The 20,984-nt window shown below is 39.3% G+C and overlaps 1 protein-coding gene across 1 annotated transcript; it reads right to left on the minus strand.

Annotated features, from left to right (window-relative positions):
- Positions 1–12,137: 12,137 nt before the first annotated feature.
- On the minus strand, positions 12,138–20,102 carry LOC140876143 (flavonoid 8-hydroxylase 2, chloroplastic-like). The gene is made up of 7 exons (XM_073280054.1): positions 19,250–20,102; positions 17,507–17,694; positions 17,228–17,317; positions 16,967–17,153; positions 16,689–16,889; positions 12,825–13,012; positions 12,138–12,514 (listed from the first exon to the last, which is right to left on the minus strand). The coding sequence occupies exons 1-7, from the start codon at positions 19,796–19,798 to the stop codon at positions 12,259–12,261; spliced, it is 1,659 nt and encodes a 552-aa protein (XP_073136155.1). The 5' UTR covers positions 19,799–20,102; the 3' UTR covers positions 12,138–12,258.
- Between the last annotated feature and the right edge of the window lie 882 nt (positions 20,103–20,984).

Consider the following 20,984-nt stretch of genomic DNA (forward strand, 5'->3'; position numbering starts at 1 on the left):
TCAATAACCAAAGACACAAAAATATATTCATCCATATGCATTCCATGTTGGGTAAATTGATTATGTAGTAGCCCGTACCCTAATTGAGTAATTAAAGGATTAATTCTAATTAATTGAATTGGGTATTGGACGGATCGGAAGCTCCGAAGGCACGATCGGAAGCTTCGAACAGGATCGGAAGCTCCGATGAGCGATCGGAGGCACCGATGTTATTACGTCAGGCATGACGTGTGGTTGGATCGGAAGCTCCGATCAGGACCGGAGGCTCCGATCACCCCTATCCGGAATCAACAAGTGATATTTTGACACATGGCAGATCAGGATCTTCGGAAGCTCCGATGGCAGGATCGGATGTTCCGATCGAGGTTCGGACGTTCCGATCAAGGATCGGAAGTTCCGATCGTTGTTTATAAATAGAAGGCCGAGACTTCACTTTCATTTGCCAATTCCTAGTTCTCCTTTATATTCTAGTCCTTTTGGAGCTGTTCTAGTCTTCTTAGGCTTGGTCCGGAGGTTGGCAAGGCGTTCGGTAGTCGTAGCGGAGTTGTGCCCAAGTTCTGGAGGCATCGACATCAAAGGGCTAACGACGGACGAAGGTATAGCTTTTGCTTCCTATAAATATTTAGGAGTATGCAATAGCTTAGTTAATGCTTTTAGAGCACTTTTATGATAGTAGTATCATTTGGCAGTGTAGAGCAGACTATAGGCGTGGACCTAGAGTTGGTAGAGCTTGCTCTATTTTGAGGTACGAAAGTACTGTTCGAGATATCCTGACTGAGTATGCATGTATTATGTGACCGCATGATTTATATGCCATGATATTATGCTGCATTCATTTGCATCTTGCTGTATCTCCTTCGAGATGTCTGTTAGTAGGGTTGTACCCTATCCTGTTAGTGGATGGACTTCCATCGATTTGGGTCCGGCATTTCCACGGTTATCATGGTATGGGAGCCACCTCCTGAAGCGACGGCACAGCGTGCTACATACCAGGGCCCGGTCTGTCTCTGTTATCTGATCCTTGACCTCGAGTCTATAGGGAGTTCACTTTGCATGCATGTATACTCATACTCTCGCACTGAGCGTTTTATGCTCACGTCTCGTACTCTGTATTTTCTGGACACCCAATTCCATGGGGCAGGTTTGCGATTGGACGAGGAGGGTGGATCCAGGAGGGGCTAGTCAGTGGTTGGCCAGCTGAAGCTTCGCTTAGGATTTATTACTGTTGTTTGGGTTTATACAGCTATTCGATTTGGTTGTATATTATTGGATAAATTACAGAATTCCTTTACTTGGGATTGTTTAATGTTTATGGTTTCCGCAGTTTTATTCTGATATCTATTTTATTAAGTTAATTGCATGCCTAAGTTCTGTTTAGTAGGTGATCCGGGTAAGGGTCACTACATTTATGGTATCAGAGCATGCAAAAGAATTCTTGGGATTTAGTCTCATCTTGAGGTATTTTTGTAGATGTCAAATCGTGACGACCAGAGTTCTCATGGCAGTGTTGGTGGGCGTTGGGGAGATGCCGACCGGGAGCCTCGTCGAGAACGGCGTCATCGTCACCATGACGACGAGCGTTTCACTGTGCGTCGATTCTTAGCTATGGGTCCTAAGCCCTTAGTTGGAGGTGAGTCTCCGGAGGATGCGGAGAACTGGTTAGACCGCATGGAGACGACTTTTCAGACTTTCCAATGCACCGATGAGCAGAAGGTGGAGACCCTTGGCTATCTTCTGGATGGGCGTGCACGCAGGTGGTGGAGGTTTACTTCTGCACCTTTTGTTACGGCGAGAGGAGTGGCCACCTGGGCCGAGTTTCGCACAGCTTTCCAAAAGCGGTATTTTCCTCCTGCACTCCGTCAGTCGAAGGCAGGCGAGCTACTGAGTCTGCGACAGGGAGCCATGTCTATCGATGAGTATCAGCAGAGGTTCTTTGATCTGTTATCCTATTGTCCCGAGATTGCTGATAGCTCAGAGATGAAGTATAATCTGTTCCTTCAGGGCCTTAAACCTGAGATCCATGACCGTGTGGCGGTTGGCGACGACATGTCCTACGAGGGTTTGGTGAGCCGTTGTCACCAGGCGGAGGACAGCATTCGGCGGAACAGGTCTTTCTCTCAGTCAAGGCCTGCTAGTTCTTTGGGTCCCCGTGCCCAAACTTTCAAGAAGTCTGGATCTTCTTCTTCCTCTGGTTCTGGAGGTGTTGTCCGTTTCGGTAAGAAGGAACGATCACTGTGGGAAGAACCATCCATCCGACAAGTGCCGCAGAGCTTCTGGAGCTTGTTTCCATTGTGGAGAGACTGGTCATATCCGGAGGGATTGTCCACAGTCTGGGGGAGGCGGTTCTGGTTCTGGTTCAGGATCGGGTTCTCAGGCCACCGTTCAGCAGAGGTCGCAGGGACAGTCTGCTGGGAGTTCTCATTTGAGGCCACGAGCTTCTGGCCAGGTGTTTGCCCTGAGACATGATCAGGCTATAGAGGAGAATGAGAAAGTCATCGCAGTTACATTTCTGCTTTATGGTATACCTGCTCTTGTACTTATTGACACTGGTGCATCTCATTCCTTCATTTCTGCACGTTTTGTTAAGAGGCATAAGTTACCATGCATTGCACTAGACGTAGTGATGTCTGTTTCTACTCCGACGGGCCAATCTGCTTTGGCTAAGCGTCTAGTGATGGGTTGCCCTATAGAGTTCGAAGGGAACATTCTGTTAGCGAATCTCATGGTCCTGGCGATGGACGACTTTGATTGCATTCTGGGAATAGATATGTTGACTACCTATCGAGCTTCAGTGGACTGCTATCAGAGATTAGTACGCTTTCATCCGGAAGGGAGTGAGTTGGTTTTTCTATGGTGAGGGAGCGCGACCCCCGATGCCTTTGGTATCAGCTTTGAGAGCCTGTCGAGCTCTAGAGTCTGGCGGGGAAGGCTACCTTATCTATGCAGTTGATTTATCCGCTGAGAGTTTTGGGATAGAGAGCATTCCTGTTGTAGATGAATTTCCAGATGTGTTTCCTGATGAGATTCTGGGTTTTCCTCCTGCTAGGGAAGTCGAGTTTGGCATAGAGTTGATGCCGGGTACTTCGCCTATTTCTAGAGCACCGTATCGTCTGGCTCCGTCAGAGATGCGTGAGTTGAAGAATCAGCTACAGGATCTTTTGGACAAGGGATACATTCGTCCTAGTGTATCTCCTTGGGGAGCTCCTGTTCTCTTCGTGAAGAAGAAGGATGGGTCGATGCGGCTGTGCATTGACTATCGGCAGCTGAATCGAGTCACTGTGAAGAACAAGTATCCGTTGCCTCGTATTGATGACTTGTTCGATCAGCTGCAGGGCACGTCAGTTTACTCCAAGATTGACTTGAGATCTGGGTATCATCAGTTGAGAGTACGTGATCAGGACGTAGCCAAGACTGCATTCCGTACTCGCTATGGGCATTACGAGTTTCTAGTGATGCCATTTGGTTTGACTAATGCGCCGGCTATATTCATGGATTTGATGAACCGTGTCTTCAGGGAGTATTTGGACAAGTTTGTCGTGGTCTTCATTGACGATATCTTGGTGTATTCACGTAATACGGAAGAGCATGTTTCTCACTTACGGTTGGTACTACAGACTCTTCGAGATGAGCAGTTGTACGCCAAGCTGAGCAAGTGTGAGTTCTGGATGGATAGAGTGGTCTTTCTTGGCCATATCATATCCAGGAAAGGGATTTCTGTTGATCCAAGCAAGATTGAAGCGGTACTTAATTGGTCGCGTCCGATGACAGTTGCTGAGATCCGTAGTTTTCTGGGTTTAGCAGGGTATTATCGTCGCTTCATTCTGAACTTCTCTCAGTTAGCTCGACCGTTGACGCAGCTTACCCGCAAGGGTGTGGATTTCGAGTGGTCCTCCGAGTGTGAGGAGAATTTCCGTGAGTTTCGACGGCGGTTAACTTCTGCGCCGGTGTTGGCATTACCGTCAGGATCTGGAGGGTATGTAGTTTACACGGATGCTTCTCTTCAGGGGTTAGGTTGTGTCCTGACTCAGAATGGGCATGTAATCGCATACGATTCTAGACAGCTGAAGCTTCACGAGGACAACTACCCAGTCCATGATTTGGAGTTAGCAGCCATTGTGTTCGCTTTGAAGATCTGGCGTCATTATCTGTATGGCGAGAAATTTGAGATCTTCACCGACCATAAGAGTCTCAAGTATTTGTTCACTCAGGCGGAGTTGAACATGAGGCAGAGACGTTGGATGGATTTGCTTAAGGACTATGATTGCGAGATTAAGTACCATCCGGGAGCTGCTAATCTCACCGCTGATGCTTTGAGTCGCAAGGTGCGACTATCCGCACTTCAGACTTGTTCGATGTCTAGTGCGATCAGTGACTGTTGTTGTAACGTCCCACTGTATCAAGACGGGTCTTTCCAGCGTGCTTATGTCATCACTCACACGCACCCTGAGAAACTTTCCAGGGGGTCACCATCCTAAAATTGCCCCAAGTCAAGCACGCTTAACTTTGGAGTTCTTATGTGATGAGCTACCGAAAAGAAGATGCACCTTCTTGATATGAGCAGTACATATGAAATCTTTTAAGTCCTCCTCAACTATGTAGTCCCATACCTACACAGTCTCAGAATCCCCTCTCATTCCGGCACAGGATCGGTTCATTCATGTCTCCCTCCGCCTAGAAGCCTACCAGAAGCCGCTCATTGTCCGTGCAACCTCTTGGCACCGGCGATCACTCCATGCCTCTTCAGCCCCGGGCGTCACATGCCCACCAGCTTTCGCTTGGTTCGTCCCCGAACCATACCGTACTAAGAGAGGTCGGCTTTGATACCATTTGTAACGTCCCACTGTATCAAGACGGGTCTTTCCAGCGTGCTTATGTCCTCACTCACACGCACCCTGAGAAACTTCCCAGGGGGTCACCCATCCTAAAATTGCCCCAAGTCAAGCACGCTTAACTTTGGAGTTCTTATGTGATGAGCTACCGAAAAGAAGATGCACCTTCTTGATATGAGCAGTACATATGAAATCTTTTAAGTCCTCCTCAACTATGTAGTCTCATACCTACACAGTCTCAGAATCCCCTCTCATTCCGGCACGGGATCGGTTCATTCATGTCTCCCTCCGCCTAGAAGCCTACCAGAAGCCGCTCATTGTCCGTGCAACCTCTTGGCACCGGCGATCACTCCATGCCTCTTCAGCCCCGGGCGTCACAGTTGTACTTCAGGTTATATCTTCAAGCATAAGAAAGGTATGCAGAGTATCCAAATGTTTGCGATATTATCTGAGCCAGCCTTGTATTCGCGGATCCGAGATGCTCAGATGTCTGATTCGAAGACCAAGCGTTTAGCTCGTCTAGCTAACGAGGGTAGCTCGTCTGGATTTCATTATCAGTCAGATTGTTTTCTGTGTTTTTCTGGTAGGCTTGTGATTCCGCAGGATGAAGAGTTGCGAGAGGAGATTCTGTCTCAGGCACATCGCACTAAGTTGAGTATTCATCCTGGGAGCAACAAGATGTACAAGGATCTACGTACTCGTTTCTGGTGGAAGGGGATGAAACGCAGTGTTTATCAGTTTGTTTCGAGATGTTTGGTGTGTCAACAGGTCAAGGCAGAGCACCGACGACCTGGAGGATTGCTTCACAGTCTGCCTATTCCTGAATGGAAATGGGAGTTTATCACAATGGACTTTGTGACCCATTTACCGGTATCCCCGAAGAACTGTGATGCTATCTGGGTTGTGGTGGACCGACTCACCAAGTCAGCGCATTTCATTGCCTATAGCCGAGAGTACTCTGTGGATCGCATGGCACGGATGTACATTCAGGAGATCGTCCGACTTCATGGAGTGCCTGTGAGCATTGTCAGCGATCGGGACCCCAGGTTTACTTCTAGATTCTGGGGGAGTGTTCAGCGTGCGATGGGTACTACTCTCAGTTTGAGTACAGCCTATCATCCGGAGACTGATGGTCAGTCAGAGTGCACTATCCGTATGCTAGAGGATATGCTTAGAGCGTGCGTCTTGGATTTTGGTCCAGCCTGGCAGGATCATTTGCCGTTGACCGAGTTCGCTTACAACAACAACTATCATTCTAGTATTGGGATGGCACCTTTTGAGGCGTTGTATGGGCGACGTTGTCGTACTCCACTCTTCTGGGAAGAAGTGGGGGAGAGACAGACTGAGGGACCGGAGTTTATCCAGCAGGCAATAGACATTGTTGATCAGATCAAGAAACGGATTAAGACTGCACAGGATCGTCAGGCCAGCTATGCTAATATCAAGCGTAGGCCCTTGCAGTTCGATGTCGGGGAGAAAGTGTTTCTGAGAGTGTCACCTTTTCGCAAGATTCTCAGATTTGGCCTTAAGGGCAAGTTGTCTCCCAGATTTATCGGTCCGTTTGAGATCTTGGAGAGCATTGGCGATTTGGCTTATCGACTAGCTTTGCCACCGCATCTATCCAGTATTCACGACGTGTTCCACGTATCTCTGTTGCGACGGTATGTGGCAGATGAATCTCATATTCTGCAGTGGTCTGAGGTTCAGGTAGACAAGGATTTGACTTATGTTGAGAAACCTCTTCGTATCCTGGATTATAAGGATAAGGTTTTACGGAACAAAGTCATTCCTTTGGTTTTAGTTCAGTGGCAGCGCCGAGGCACTGAGGAAGCTACTTGGGAGCTTGAGGACAGGATGCGTAAAGACCATCCTGAGTTGTTTTGATTCCATTCTTTAAGTTGTATTCAGTTGCAAACTCTGTAAACGTTTGATTTGAATAAAGAATGTTTCTGATTTCTGTATTTGCATTCGGTACTTAAGATCTGTTTTCGAGGACGAAATATCTTAAGTGGGGGAGAATGTAGTAGCCCGTACCCTAATTGAGTAATTAAAGGATTAATGCTAATTAATTGAACTGGGTATTGGGCGGATCGGAAGCTCCGAAGGCACGATCGGAAGCTCCGAACAGGATCGGAAGCTCCGATGAGCGATCGGAGGCACCGATGTTATTACGTCAGGCATGACGTGTGGTTGGATCGGAAGCTCCGATCAGGACCGGAGGCTCCGATCACCCCTATCCGGAATCAACAAGTGATATTTTGACACATGGCAGATCAGGATCTTCGGAAGCTCCGATGGCAGGATCGGACGTTCCGATCAAGGATCGGAAGTTCCGATCGTTGTCTATAAATAGAAGGCCGAGACTTCACTTTCATTTGCCAATTCCGAGTTCTCCTTTCTATTCTAGTCCTTTTGGAGCTGTTCTAGTCTTCTTAGGCTTGGTCCGGAGGTTGGCAAGGCGTTCGGTAGTCGTAGCGGAGTTGTGCCCAAGTTCTGGAGGCATCGACATCAAAGGGCTAACGACGGACGAAGGTATAGCTTTTGCTTCCTATAAATATTTAGGAGTATGCAATAGCTTAGTTAAGGCTTTTAGAGCACTTTTATGATAGTAGTATCATTTGACAGTGTAGAGCAGACTATAGGCGTGGACCTAGAGTTGGTTGAGCTTGCTCTATTTTGAGGTACGAAAGTACTGTTCGAGATATCCTGACTAAGTATGCATGTATTATGTGACCGCATGATTTATATGCCATGATATTATGCTGCATTCATTTGCATCTTGCTGTATCTCCTTCGAGATGTCTGTTAGTAGGGTTGTACCCTATCCTGTTAGTGGATGGACTTCCATCGATTTGGGTCCGGCGTTTCCACGGTTATCACGGTATGGGAGCCACCTCCTGAAGCGACGGCACAGCGTGCTACATACCAGGGCCCGGTCTGTCTCTGTTATCTGATCTTTGACCTCGAGTCTATAGGGAGTTCACTTTGCATGCATGTATACTCATACTCTCGCACTGAGCGTTTTATGCTCACGTCTCGTACTCTGTATTTTCTGGACACCCAATTCCATGGGGCAGGTTTGCGATTGGACGAGGAGGGTGGATCCAGGAGGGGCTAGTCAGTGGTTGGCCAGCTGGAGCTTCGCTTAGGATTTATTACTGTTGTTTGGGTTTATACAGCTATTCGATTTGGTTGTATTGGATAAATTACAGAATTCCTTTACTTGGGATTGTTTAATGTTTATGGTTTCCGCAGTTTTATTCTGATATCTGTTTTATTAAGTTAATTGCATGCCTAAGTTCTGTTTAGTAGGTGATCCGGGTAAGGGTCACTACAGATTATAAATGTGCATGACTTCATAGAATTGCTCAGTCACTTTCTTTGTTTCGATTATGCGATATTGAAAAAACTTGGAAACCAAAAATTTCTTACTTTTAGTGTCTTCATATTGATACTTAGTTTCAAGTGAGTCCCAAATTTCCTTTGCGATTTTCTTGTTGTAGTATTGGTCGAACAAAGCATCGGACATTGCGTTGCAAATGTGACCCTTGCACACATAGTCATCTTGGTCCCACTTTTGTCTCTTCCTTGTTTTTACCATGGTTTCATTTTCCGCCTCCACCGGTTTTGGTGTGGTAAGAACATACACTACATTTAGTGAATTGAGAAAAAAATGCACCTTCTTTTGTCAAAGCCAAAAGTTTGCACTATCAAACCTTTTCAACTTGACAAAATCCACAGTAAAGTTACGAAGCGAATTTCCTTGAGAAGTCATCGATCACATAAGATATTTTCTTAAGATTGTTGATGGGATATGGTTTCTTCGATTCATCTTCTGCCCAGGAACCTTCCTTGTCTGCTGCTATCAGGAAACCTTTCTTGTACAATGATGCTGTCAAAAAACTGCACGAATATCCTGTTACAAAATCAGAGGTACGAATCCAAGGCGCGTACACTCTCTTTCCTTAAGAAACTATTTTCTCATGGATTTCTAAGAATGTTTTTTTTCCAAAGTGCATGCTTGAAAACAACCGCGAATACCTTAGATGTCTTTCAACTTGATAATCGAACATTTGTATATTGTATCTGCAGTATAACAATATCCAAACCACAAGTACTTTGATGAAAAATATTTTCTGCTGAAAAGGTCGAGGAACCAGTGTGCAGAATTTTCTCACACTCGGATTTTCAGATTGATTTTGTTCAAATGTGTTGGAATGATGATTGATGCAGTATTTATAATGACTGAATCATTTCCTATGATAGGACGTCTTTCTGATGATACCCATTCGTTTGAATCATTAGAAATCGCCAAAACCATGAAGGGATGCCATGAACAGACGTCTCTATTCTTTACAGACCTGGAGGAACTTCACATCATGGTGCATCGAGTTCTTGGTTCCTTCAGTCTGATTCTCCTCCCACTTTTGTTCCTTGGTTCCTTTAGAGTCTGTTTTGTTCCTTCAGATACAATCTATCATTTCCAACATGAGATCTTTCATTTTTATGGAGATCACCAACATGAAATGGGCTTGAAATTCAAAATAAAAAACCGCTAGGCTTTATTTTTGTAGAGTAAACTATTTATTCGGCACCGGTGATGATGGGTGAAGCTCTGACGACGGTAGATGAAAATTTCTTACTAATATTGGTGGATTGCTGGTAAAAAATTTTGGGGTGAAAAAATCGATGGAAGAGGTGAAAATATTTGATTAAAGATTATAATTTTCTTTCCAAAATATGTTTAGTGAGATCCTATCTATATAGACACTGCCTCAATGCAGATTCAAGGGTTGAGATCTATCAATACATGTGGTTTCTACTAGTTTTTCAATGGACCCCACAATATTGATAAATACTCATCCTCAAATACATCATTGGGGTAGTGCCACTAAAGTTAGGATGAAAGAGAAGACCAATTTAATAATAAAATAAAACAAAATAACATGTGTCAATTTTTCGATGGGTTAGGGCACAACCCGCACAGTTACATCGATTCACCCTTATTTCGGTTAGTGAGATCCTACCTATATAGACACTTCCTCAATGCAGATTCAAGGGTTGAGATCTATCAATACATGTGGGTCTTATTAGTTTTTCAATGGACCTCACAATATTGATAAATCCTTACCCTTAAATACATCATTGGGGTAGTGTCAGTAAATGTAGGATGAAAGAAAAAACCAATTTAATAATAAAATAAAACAAAATAACATGTGTCAATTTTTCAGTGGGTTAGGGTACAACCCATACTGTAGCATAGATTCACTTTTATTCCGGTTAGTGAGATCCTACCTATATAGGGACTGCCTCAATGCAAATTCAAGGGTTGAGATCTACGAATGTTAGCGTACTTTACGTGGAACATTATAAAAGGGATAATTTCATCATACTTTTACTGGCACTACCCCAATGATGTATTTAAGGATTGAGATTTATCAATATTTGTGGAGTTCACTGAAAAAATTATAGACCTCACACGTATTGATAAATCTCAATTCTTGAATCTGTGTTGGAGGACTGCCTCTACAGGTAGGATCTCATTTACCAAAAACAATATTTAAAAAAAATTAAAAAAATTTATAACTCCTAAAACAACCCGGTTTTAGAAGCACAACAGTCTTTGGCCCATACTCCTAAAATATCCCGGTTTTAGAAGCACAACAGTCTTTGGCCCATATCAGAGGATTTGCTCCCGTACTGGATTTATTTTAGCATAATATAATTTTAGCTACCAAGGTTCCGTTTGGACATATACGTATAAAACGTTTTTATAAAAGTGTTTTTAAAAATTTTATAAAATCTTTTAAAAATTATTTTAAGAATAAATATGTGTTTGGACAACTATTTTATAAAAATATTTTAACATTAGAGCATCTGCAATGCTCTTATGCTATTAACACAATAACACTCTCTACATCATCAAAAGTCGTGGGTCCCACTGTTAATAACACATAGATCTTTTCATTCACAATCCTATTAACATTAACACTCATTATTTATGGGTCCCACATTCCAGTCAATAATATAAAATTATTTTATATTAAATAAATAAATTTTATATTTATTTTAAAATATTTAAAATTATATTTATTTTTTTAAATAATAATCTTATTTTTTAGTTTTAATTATATTAAATTAAAAAAAATAATAAAATTATTTAATATTTTATCTTTCACCTACATTCCTTTTAACATTAACACTTATTATTTTTGAGTCCTACTAATCACTCAATCATCTTAAAATTATTTTATATGTTTTCCAAATATTTAAATTATTATTATTTTTTTAAAAAAATAATCTTACTTTTTAACCAAATAATTTTATTAATTTTAAAAAATAATATTAATATTTTTATTTTTATTAAATATTTGGATTTTTTAAAATTAATTCGTATTTAAATAAAAATATAAAAAAACTAAAAAAGAAAAGAAATGGTATTACCGTTTCCAAAACAAAAAATATTAAAAATAAAAGAAGTAAAAGGTATGCAGACCACGTGGAGGTAAACACAACCAAATTTTTTTTATAAAAAAAGGTTATGGAACACGTTCATCTACGTGGCCGGGGTGTGTAATTATAATACCCACCCACATTGTTTGAACACCCATCGGGTGTTAACAACGTCTTATTAACAATAGCAATGCATATGCTCTTACAAAGTAATATTGTTATTTTTACGTTTCATAGTTTTATTTTAAAAAAATTTAAAAATATATTTCAAGTGTTTAAAAACTATATTTAAAGAACTTTTTTTTAAAAAAAATTATTTTCAAAAACAGTTTACAAAATTTTATCCAAACACATACTTTAAATTTTTTTACACTTATAAAACACTAATTTTTTTTAAAGTATATGGCCAAACGGAACCTAAACTTTACATATTAATTAGTATTTTCCATAACTTCCAACATAAAATCGATTTAATAACTAAATGCATAAAATTTATAGGGAATTCAATGTTAAGCTAAAACATTTAGTAACCGAATTCGTATTTACCACTACTTTTTCCGGTAAGTGAATTTTCTTTAAAAAAATTACCCGATATAGTTGCATTATTCTTTAAAAATAAACAGTAATTCACTAAATAATTCAACCCTTTCATTTATTAAACCTACGACCTGAAATTTACTCTTAATATAGTAGCTAAAAAATATACAGATTTTTTCTTCAACCTACTACATGAAATTTACACGTGCTTTAATTTGAACTTAACAGAAATGTTGATGAATGGATTTGACATGCATGAATTTGAACTAGACAGAAATTGAAAACTCCATTCATCAACACCATTAACTCGATGCAAAGTAAAGGAAAAAGAAACGCCAAAGATTTCATACCAAGATTAAAGTTGAGTACATATATATACACAAGTTGTTTTCATGGATGGCGACTGGCGTGCAGAGTGTTATAGGGGAAAATAAAAGAGTCAGCGGAAGGCGTGGTCATAGTCATGGTACCGGAAAGTTCTGTAGATGAAATGTGAAAGCCATTTTGAGCCCAGAAAGCACAACACAGCCATCGAAGCTATAGTGTTTCTTGCCACAACTGACACCATATTTTGCTTAGTCGTCGCAAATATTGCAATTGTAGCGAAGGATATAATCTGCAAGGCAATCTTAAGTGCATTGAGACTTTTATGTGCAAAACTGCAACTGCTGCAGATCAGTGTATGCGACCAGTACCTGAAACCATTTCAAACATTCTCCGATCATTAAGTATATTTTTCGCATCCTGAGAGCGCCTCACTCATTGGACAATAAGCCTTTTCTTAAATCTTGTGATTAAGTTAACGTTCAACAAGTATCATGTCATTTAATATGGTACCGAGAGCCTGCCTTTGTACCAAGATATTACTGATATCAGTGCAACACAGAATTTTTGAAAATTTATAAAAACACAAGCTCCATATTCTAATTGTTGTGCCAAATAGACGTCTAGACAGGATAATTGAGGCGATTATTGCTCCTCCCACATTTATAGAAAGTAGCGTACCTGTCTAACAACTGTTCCCTAGGAGGAGTTGGCGGCAGTAATCCCGCATATTTTTCTCTCCAATCAACCTGAGTGCCACCATACTTGTTTAGCCACCTGCGGAAGCTAACCACAAGAGCGTCTGATTTTGTAGGCACATAACACGACTTGTGCCAGTTTGTAGAGCCAACATCCATTATTTTGCGTTCCTACAGAGAAAATACAACTTGCATTATTGCATCTCATACATTGAACTTAAGTGGTAGATTAGTTTTTGCAGTTTCCCTGTTTTTATTTGCACAAAATCCTCTTACAATTTCCTTATCACAATAATCTTTGCAAGGTAGCAGGTTGATTACAAGAAGAAAATTCAACACCAAGTAGCATTGGAAAGATATATATGGATACAGATAAATCAAGAGTTGCGAGCAGTAGTAATGATAAAGATGTGCAGATTCACTAAACTTAATACTGATTTCACCTAATCAGGTATAATATCTCCATACAGAAAGAATACTTCAAGTAATTTTCAAAGCACAACAATCACGTCTTTTCTCCAAATTGCAGGAATTACACCAGTGCTAGCATAAATTATCCTATTTTGTTTACATCCATTAGTTATGGGGATTAGAAAAGAGGACTAGGTGTTATGAAAGGGATTATCGTGATATCTATATGAATCCAAATCTGCCGAGATCCACCCTACGATATGGTGTTTTCAGAGAACTTATCTAGACAACCAACTCTAGTTTCTTGCTGGAATAAGGAGAGGGTTTTCAATAGGGAACATAGGACGTGTAATATTTGAAAAAGAGGACTAAGTGTTACATTTCCCCCTTATCAATCACGCAAATTACGGAGGTGTTCAAGAAAATAAATTCAAAAGTGAAACTAGATAACACATCCCATTACAAAGAAGAGGGATCAAGCTAGAATAGACGTGAAGAAGTTGCCAATGGTCCGACTCAAACTAAATTAATGATTGCACCTAAAGATCTTATCGTAATTCTTTACAAGAACTTAAGATTGACTAAAGAATTAATCTGAGAATTTTCTAAAAAGAAGGGTGTCTCAGAGATCAAGAGATGGTTTCTAGTGAGCCGCAAGCAACACAGAGAGGTTGGCAAACAAGGAAACCTATCAACCAAGGTGTAAGGATGTGAATAAACTTGAAAATATTTTGCTAAAAAGAGCTGCAATAGCTCCTTAAAATTTTAAAAAATTAACCGATCACCATGATTTTATATAAAATTCAGATTTCAAACCGAACGGAAATCATTCAAAATAACCTGTCTTAAACTGATTAAGTATTTTATAAACCATTTGAAAATAATGCAAGTTGAAATAATAATAAAAAAAATTGTTGAATCATTTGAACAAACACTTTGTATACAAGAGTTTGGTATTTTATCAAACAAATAAAATGCTTCAAAAATGCATCTCAAAATAGTAGCAATAAGTAAATGAAACAAAATAAATAGACAAAAGTTTGTTTATGGACTGTGGAAGGCGAAATCTTTCTACATCTTCCCGTCTTCCATTTCTGGAAAGATTCCACTAAAAGACTTTGAATTATACAAACCACTTGTACAATCTCGATCAAACCGATGTCAACCTCTTGATTAGAACTCCTAGCACACTCTCAATGTTCTTGACAACAAGTCACAACCAATTACACATATTTTAATGTGTTTATGCAAAAACTTTCACTCAACTGTTCTATGAAACACCTCTCTCTTTTGTGTGAGCAAGTTTTGATCATATGATGTATTTTTCAATACTTGAATATGGAAAACTTGTTTTGGAGTGAAGGATTTATCTTAAGCTCATATCTCGTTTTGTTCCTCACAACTCACTTTCTTGCGATCGCTCTCATTCAGCTGGTTTTTCTCTTTTAATTTGCTCATGCTTTTAATCCTCATCAAAAGCTCTTCTTTCAAAGTGTTGTATTTATGACCCCCAAGAATGATATGAACGTTATGACCGTTTGAGAAGGTTTTGTACGATTCTAACATTGAAAAGGTCATATTCGTGTTGATGGCCATTTTTCTCAACTCCTCCTGATGTCGAGTCTTGTTAGTCGAGGTTTGCTAGTCCGAGGTTTGCTGTTCAGGGTCAGCGGATCCATTTTTAGTCATGATTTCTTGATTATAGCTCTTTATTCATTGATTTCTGGTAGGGATGTCCATTGCACCGGCGGGGCGGTGCCCACCCCCAACGGAGGCAGGTTCAATGACATTTATCAGGTATGGGCTCGGGTTCTGGGAAAATTCAAATCCCCTAAATGGGTTAGGGGATGGGGATGGGCATGGGATCGCGATCCCCACCCCCACCCCCAACCCCAACCCCTCGAATTATAAATATATATAATATACAATAATTATATATATATATATATATATATATATAAATATTATTGGATTTTGAATGGGAATGTCACCGAGGAGATGAAAATCTCAATAAAAAAACAGGGATTGGGGTGAAGATGGGGACGAGTCTTGGATTCAAGGGTAGGGATGGAGAAGGCATTCTGTCATTAGCCTCCATTGCACCAATATAGAGAGTTCAAGCCCAAGGATTATTCTCCTATAATCTTTTACAGGATTTCCAATGTTCTAAAAAGCGGTAGGCGCCTAGACGCTTAGGCCGCCTAGGCGGGGCCTAGGCGGTTTTTTCTTTCTAGGCTAAATATCGTATTATTCTAGTCCGATCCATCTTAATATTTTTCTAATAATTCTTATTTATCAATTCACCTGCCTAAGTGGTGTTTTTTAGTCTAAATAAATATCTAATTATTTTTGTTCATTTTAATATATCTCCAATAATTCATCTTTGTCGAATTCAAACTTGAAATACGTGACATATTTTTCGTCTTCATCCGCTAAAAGTTGATGGGAAAATATGTCAAATAATCTTCTTTAAAAAAAATAAAACAAAAAAAAATAAAAAAAGTTATATATATATATATATATATATGTTAATCTAGGCGACCGTTCTACGGATTTTGAGCGGTCTAGGCGGTGATTAGGCGGCCTAGACGACAAATTAATGTAATAACACCCAGTAGCTTCAACTGTCTAAAAATCGAAGCGGTGGACAACCGCCTAGCGCCTAGGCGCCGCTTTTTAGAACACAGAGGATTTCTTATTAGCTTATCATTTATGTTAGGATTTGATTTCGTTGTTTGAATAATTGTACTCTTTTATAAAGAGTGTGAATGTGAATTTATTAATAAAATTATCAAGAAAAACATTCACAATATTGTGTTACCAGATCTAAGGTTCTCTCCTAACGAGCCTTAAAACAAAGAGATCGAGAAAGAACTCCAACGAGCCTAAAACATCATGAATTATGATCACCCCTTAAATTGCCCAATTAAGATATCAAAAATCAAGGACCATAACACATCCCGGCCCCAAACCCACCACATTGTCATCCCTAATTTCTCGGCAAAGTCATGGACATGAAAGTTCTAGTCTTTTATTTTCAATTCTACTTTTCGTCTTCTTAAACTCCTAGTCAAACTTTGACTTGTAAATATGATTATAGCATTTTGAGTTTGCTATTCAGTTGTTTTGGTTGCTTGTCATTTGGACCACGAGTAATGAGATCTGTTTGAAACAATCACCTGTGCCAGATATTCAGCTAAGCTGACTTTGAGTTTCAGTTTCTCGTAACTTCCAAATTGTGGTATACCAACTACATACTTATTGAATATGCTAGCAATACAATAACAAGTTCTGTTATTATCAAAATCAAGATTGCTAGCGTTTCCGTGACCCAATGCAAAGAAGCATTCTAAACCTTGAGGACACCAATGCCCGGGACCATAACACGTGACCACTTAAGAAGTGCACAGTTTATTTGCAAGAATAACATATTTACCTCCACATGAAGAAGATATAGATCTGAATCAAGAATTAAGTTTTGATTAATATGGAATATCCAACGTGGAACAACTTTATCTATCCAAACTCCAAAGTTTCTCGGAGACACAAAGATTAGTCTGCTATTGCCTGGACTGACTGGAATGCAGTAGAAAATTAAAAACGCTTTTCTCTGTGGTGGAACAGGCAACAATGGCTCCTGTTTGAAAGAAAACACTAATTAAAACAAGAAAAATGCAATAACAACTTATTCAAATAAAAATATCAAATATTTACATCTGTGTTTCCTGTTGATGATGTAGAGGGCTTTTTAGGACTCGCTCCAGGACTAAAATAGCCATAGTAGAGACAAGGTGGAACGAAAAAGTTTTTTCCAAACATTTGTTTTGAAGTAAAACCATTTATATCGAATTTCTCTATACTTATTTCGAGTGGTCTGCCCCCTTCTCTATCAGCCTTCACAGTGCAGGATAATACCTCATTGTTAGCCATGTCAAACTCCAAATAAATAATAAAAAATTCGGTAAATTTACTTATCTTGCTGGTGTCTTTGCAGTTCTCATTATACCGTAATGCGCGTATGGAACATGAGCTGGATCCATAAGATTTTCAATTAGAACTTCATACCTGAATATGCAAGTATCGCCATTAACTCTTAACCAGAAGGAGAATGCTATTTGAACATTTACGTAAGTCTCGAGTGTTTATATATTCGTAGGTAGGTAGCATGTAATCCAATCAAGCAATGATAATCAGCAAATGCATTCATTGAAAAAGGAGATTTGTTAAGAAGGGCGTGACAAAGTATTGGCTAACCCATATGGTATATCCCTGGTTATCATTGTATTTGTAAAAGAGGGGTCATCGAGTTCTGGGATATAGTGAGGTTTTTTCTCTGATAATATATATTTGTATTCTGGATCAGAGTTTGGCCAGAACCAAAGAATTCCATTTTGCACAAAACTGGGATAAGCTGCGACACATGCTTTTTTGGAAGTGTGAATCTGCGCAAAAAAAGAATGTAACACCTCAGAAAAAGTCTCCTGCAATCTTTATTTCAATATACAAAGATCTAGCATTGGAAGCCATGATTAAAATCACACATGCAGAGGAGGACATCATTTAACACTCAGAAACACCCAAAAGGGAGAAATGATTGTAGTTAACTGCACCTTAAATTCAAACAACAGACTTCAAATTATTTTCTACTGTTCCCTATTCAAAGAGGGACGTTGGACACTCATTATCACCAGAGCTTCAAATTATATTTCCACCATTCTAAATCTGAGGAAGAACAATGGACACTCACGATCACCAGGGCTTCAAAAACTAAATACAGCACAAAGTTGTGAAAATAATAGATTCATTTAACCCATGCCTCATTCCTAGCGTGGTATGGTCTGAACCTTTCTCAAAGATCAGAAAGCTTATCCATGAAAAGAGTCAGGTAAAGTTTCTTCTAGCATCCATGAGCTATTGTGAAAATATGACTTCTCCAAGTCCGAGAGGAAATCTAGTCTAAGGCGGCATTCAAAGAAGGAGGTATCATATGATGTTTCGACATTGTCGTAAGCCGGCATCACATGTTAGATGCAAAGGAGTTCAGATCTACATTTGAAGAATCAAATTCCAATCTCTATACATTTTACTGCATCCCAGAACAGATCTTCTGGCAAAAGCATTTAGTTTTTGCCAATACTACTTTTTCCTTGTGGCCAAAAACCAAAACATTCATTTGAAATTACACGTTAGAATCACACTCCAGTCAGTGTAAAAGATGTCCTCACGCTATCTGACAATGACATGCTAGTCGAAGCCACAACTTATTTGTGTCCAACAGTCCAACTCGGATCCTCACTCATGACTTATATTTCTTATTGTCGCAGGGACCATTCTTATAAGTGTTATCAAGTTTTCGAGTTCATGCACATGGTCGATATGAAAATAAAACATTTTGATACTGTAGATATGATGATAATCCAGAGATTCGAGAAGTAGAATTAAATTCAACATTTTTTGAGATTCTGACAAATATTTGATTGGAATTTGATATGATTTAGATGGAAAGGACTCCCCAATCATTTTTTTTTTAAATAGTTTTTCACCTATATAAAGGATTGATTATATTGTATTCCAAAAAAGTTAGATGTATGACATTTTCCCGTGAGCTTAGGCCCTACGGTCAAACAAAGTAATTGTTTGTCTTGTCACTGCCTCACTCACTCTTATGTCAACATTTATGAAAAATTAAAAGAAAATAAACAAGTCAAAAGTGGGTTGAATATGCTCCCAAAAATAAAATCAGCTTCAATCCAGAAAAGGGTAATAAAGATCAAACAGTTACTCATCATTGGCTTCGAATAATAACGAGACTAATGATCATATCATGGTCAATTTAAATGGAAGAAAAGATTAGTACTGAAGAGCTGAATCTGACAAACATTACATGCAAAACACCAATCGAAATCACACATGAAGAAAAGAACTAATGATGATCCATAAAAGTTGATGATCACGCACTAAATCGACGAGAAACTGATACATGGAAATGTTATTTACCGGAGGGCCATCTCTTGGTGCTTGAGGAATGAACTTACAGTCTCCAGAGCCACCAAAACACCAGCCATGGTACACACACTGCAGCCTCCCCCATTGATCAATTCTCCCTTCGGACAATGGAGCCAATCTGTGAGGACAACTATCATCGAACACTTTCCAAGCATTCTCATTCCTATCCCACCAAATCACCACATCAATTCCCATCACTTTCTTCCCATGTGGCCTCCTCTTATCCAGATCACATATCGGCATTAATGGATACCATTGTGCATACCAATCAAATTTCTCCCCCTTCGTTTCGGTTTCAACTTCTTGATCAGGTGTTGAAAAATCCAACACCTCCCCAGCTGACGAGACATCTTGATCAGTAGAAACTGCAGTGAAGACCTTGAAATCTGCTCTCCTGCCGCGGGTTCGAGGTGAAGACGAAGTTTTCTGCAGAGTTGGCCGAATATGAAAAATGGGATTCTCGGATTTGGTTCTGGGATTCCTCGTTGATGTCAGAGAGCGGTGAAATGATGGAAAAGACGAAGCTTTAAGAGCTTCCATGGCTGCCGGTTACCTTTCCCCGGAACTGTAATTTCACGTTGGTAACCCAAGAATCTGTTGAGTTTGAAGTCACATCACACAAATCAACAAATAAATTAATCAGATAATTTGGATAAAAGGTGGGATTATATGTCTGTTGAAGTGGCACGCAAACATAAATGTGTGGCTTGCAAGAAACCAGCGAAGAAGATCAGGCTTTTTTTTTTTGAAAGGAAGAAGATTAGGCTTTTGTGTATGCATCTGTATATATTCGGAAATGGCTTAAATTTCTTACAAAATAAATGCAGGTGTAGGAATTAAACACTCTCAAAAAAAAAAAGTGTAGGAATTAAACGATCTTTCTCAAAACTCAAATTATGAATGACCAAGAGTAACTAGTTTTTGAGTCCCAATGTGATTTTTGATATAATAAAGACAAAAAATTTTGTGCGATGTTACAACATTATGAACGTTAAGAGATAATCAAATATAAAATTTATTTGTTCTTGTTGATTATTTTTTGGTTAGTTCGTATTATCTTTTATAAAATATTATTCTACTCTTTTCATATTACTTCGAATTTGTTTTTTTAAAAAAGAAAGCTACAATGTACATCCATAGTCACCGATTATCCTGTCTTGTGCTATTGTTTTCAATTTTATATTTTCCGTAACACTTGTTACTCACGTCACCCACTACCACCAATCTTGAATGTCTTGTATTTAATTCCATGTATAATTATTTGGTGAACTGCCATGTATATATTTGTGTTTCGTTATCCAAGCCAGACGCCACCCACTATCACCAATTTTCAATTTCTTACCTGGTTCCTTGAATGTTATCCTTATGCTAATTAATTTGTTTAGGCTCTGTTTAATAAGTGTGATGAGATTATTAATGAATACGTTTGATAGGATAAAGTAAAGAAAAAGTAAAAGTTGTGATAATTTTATTATTGGAAAATTATTTTTTTAGTCTTGTATGTTTGTTACTTTGCGATTTTGGTCCTCTATATTTTCAGATTTCAATTTTAATTCGCTATCTTTATTTTTTTTGGCAATTTTAGTTCTTTTTTCAAATGTGGCGCTGATGTGTCAGTAATACAGTGCTGATGTGGAGCTGACGTGTATAGTGCTACGTAATCATTTTCGAACAAAAAAGACTGAAATTGCCAAAAATCAAAACATGCAGGACTAAAACTGAAATA

The sequence above is a fragment of the Henckelia pumila genome, chromosome 1 (assembly GCF_033568475.1).
Source record: "Henckelia pumila isolate YLH828 chromosome 1, ASM3356847v2, whole genome shotgun sequence".
Lineage (NCBI taxonomy): Eukaryota > Viridiplantae > Streptophyta > Magnoliopsida > Lamiales > Gesneriaceae > Henckelia > Henckelia pumila.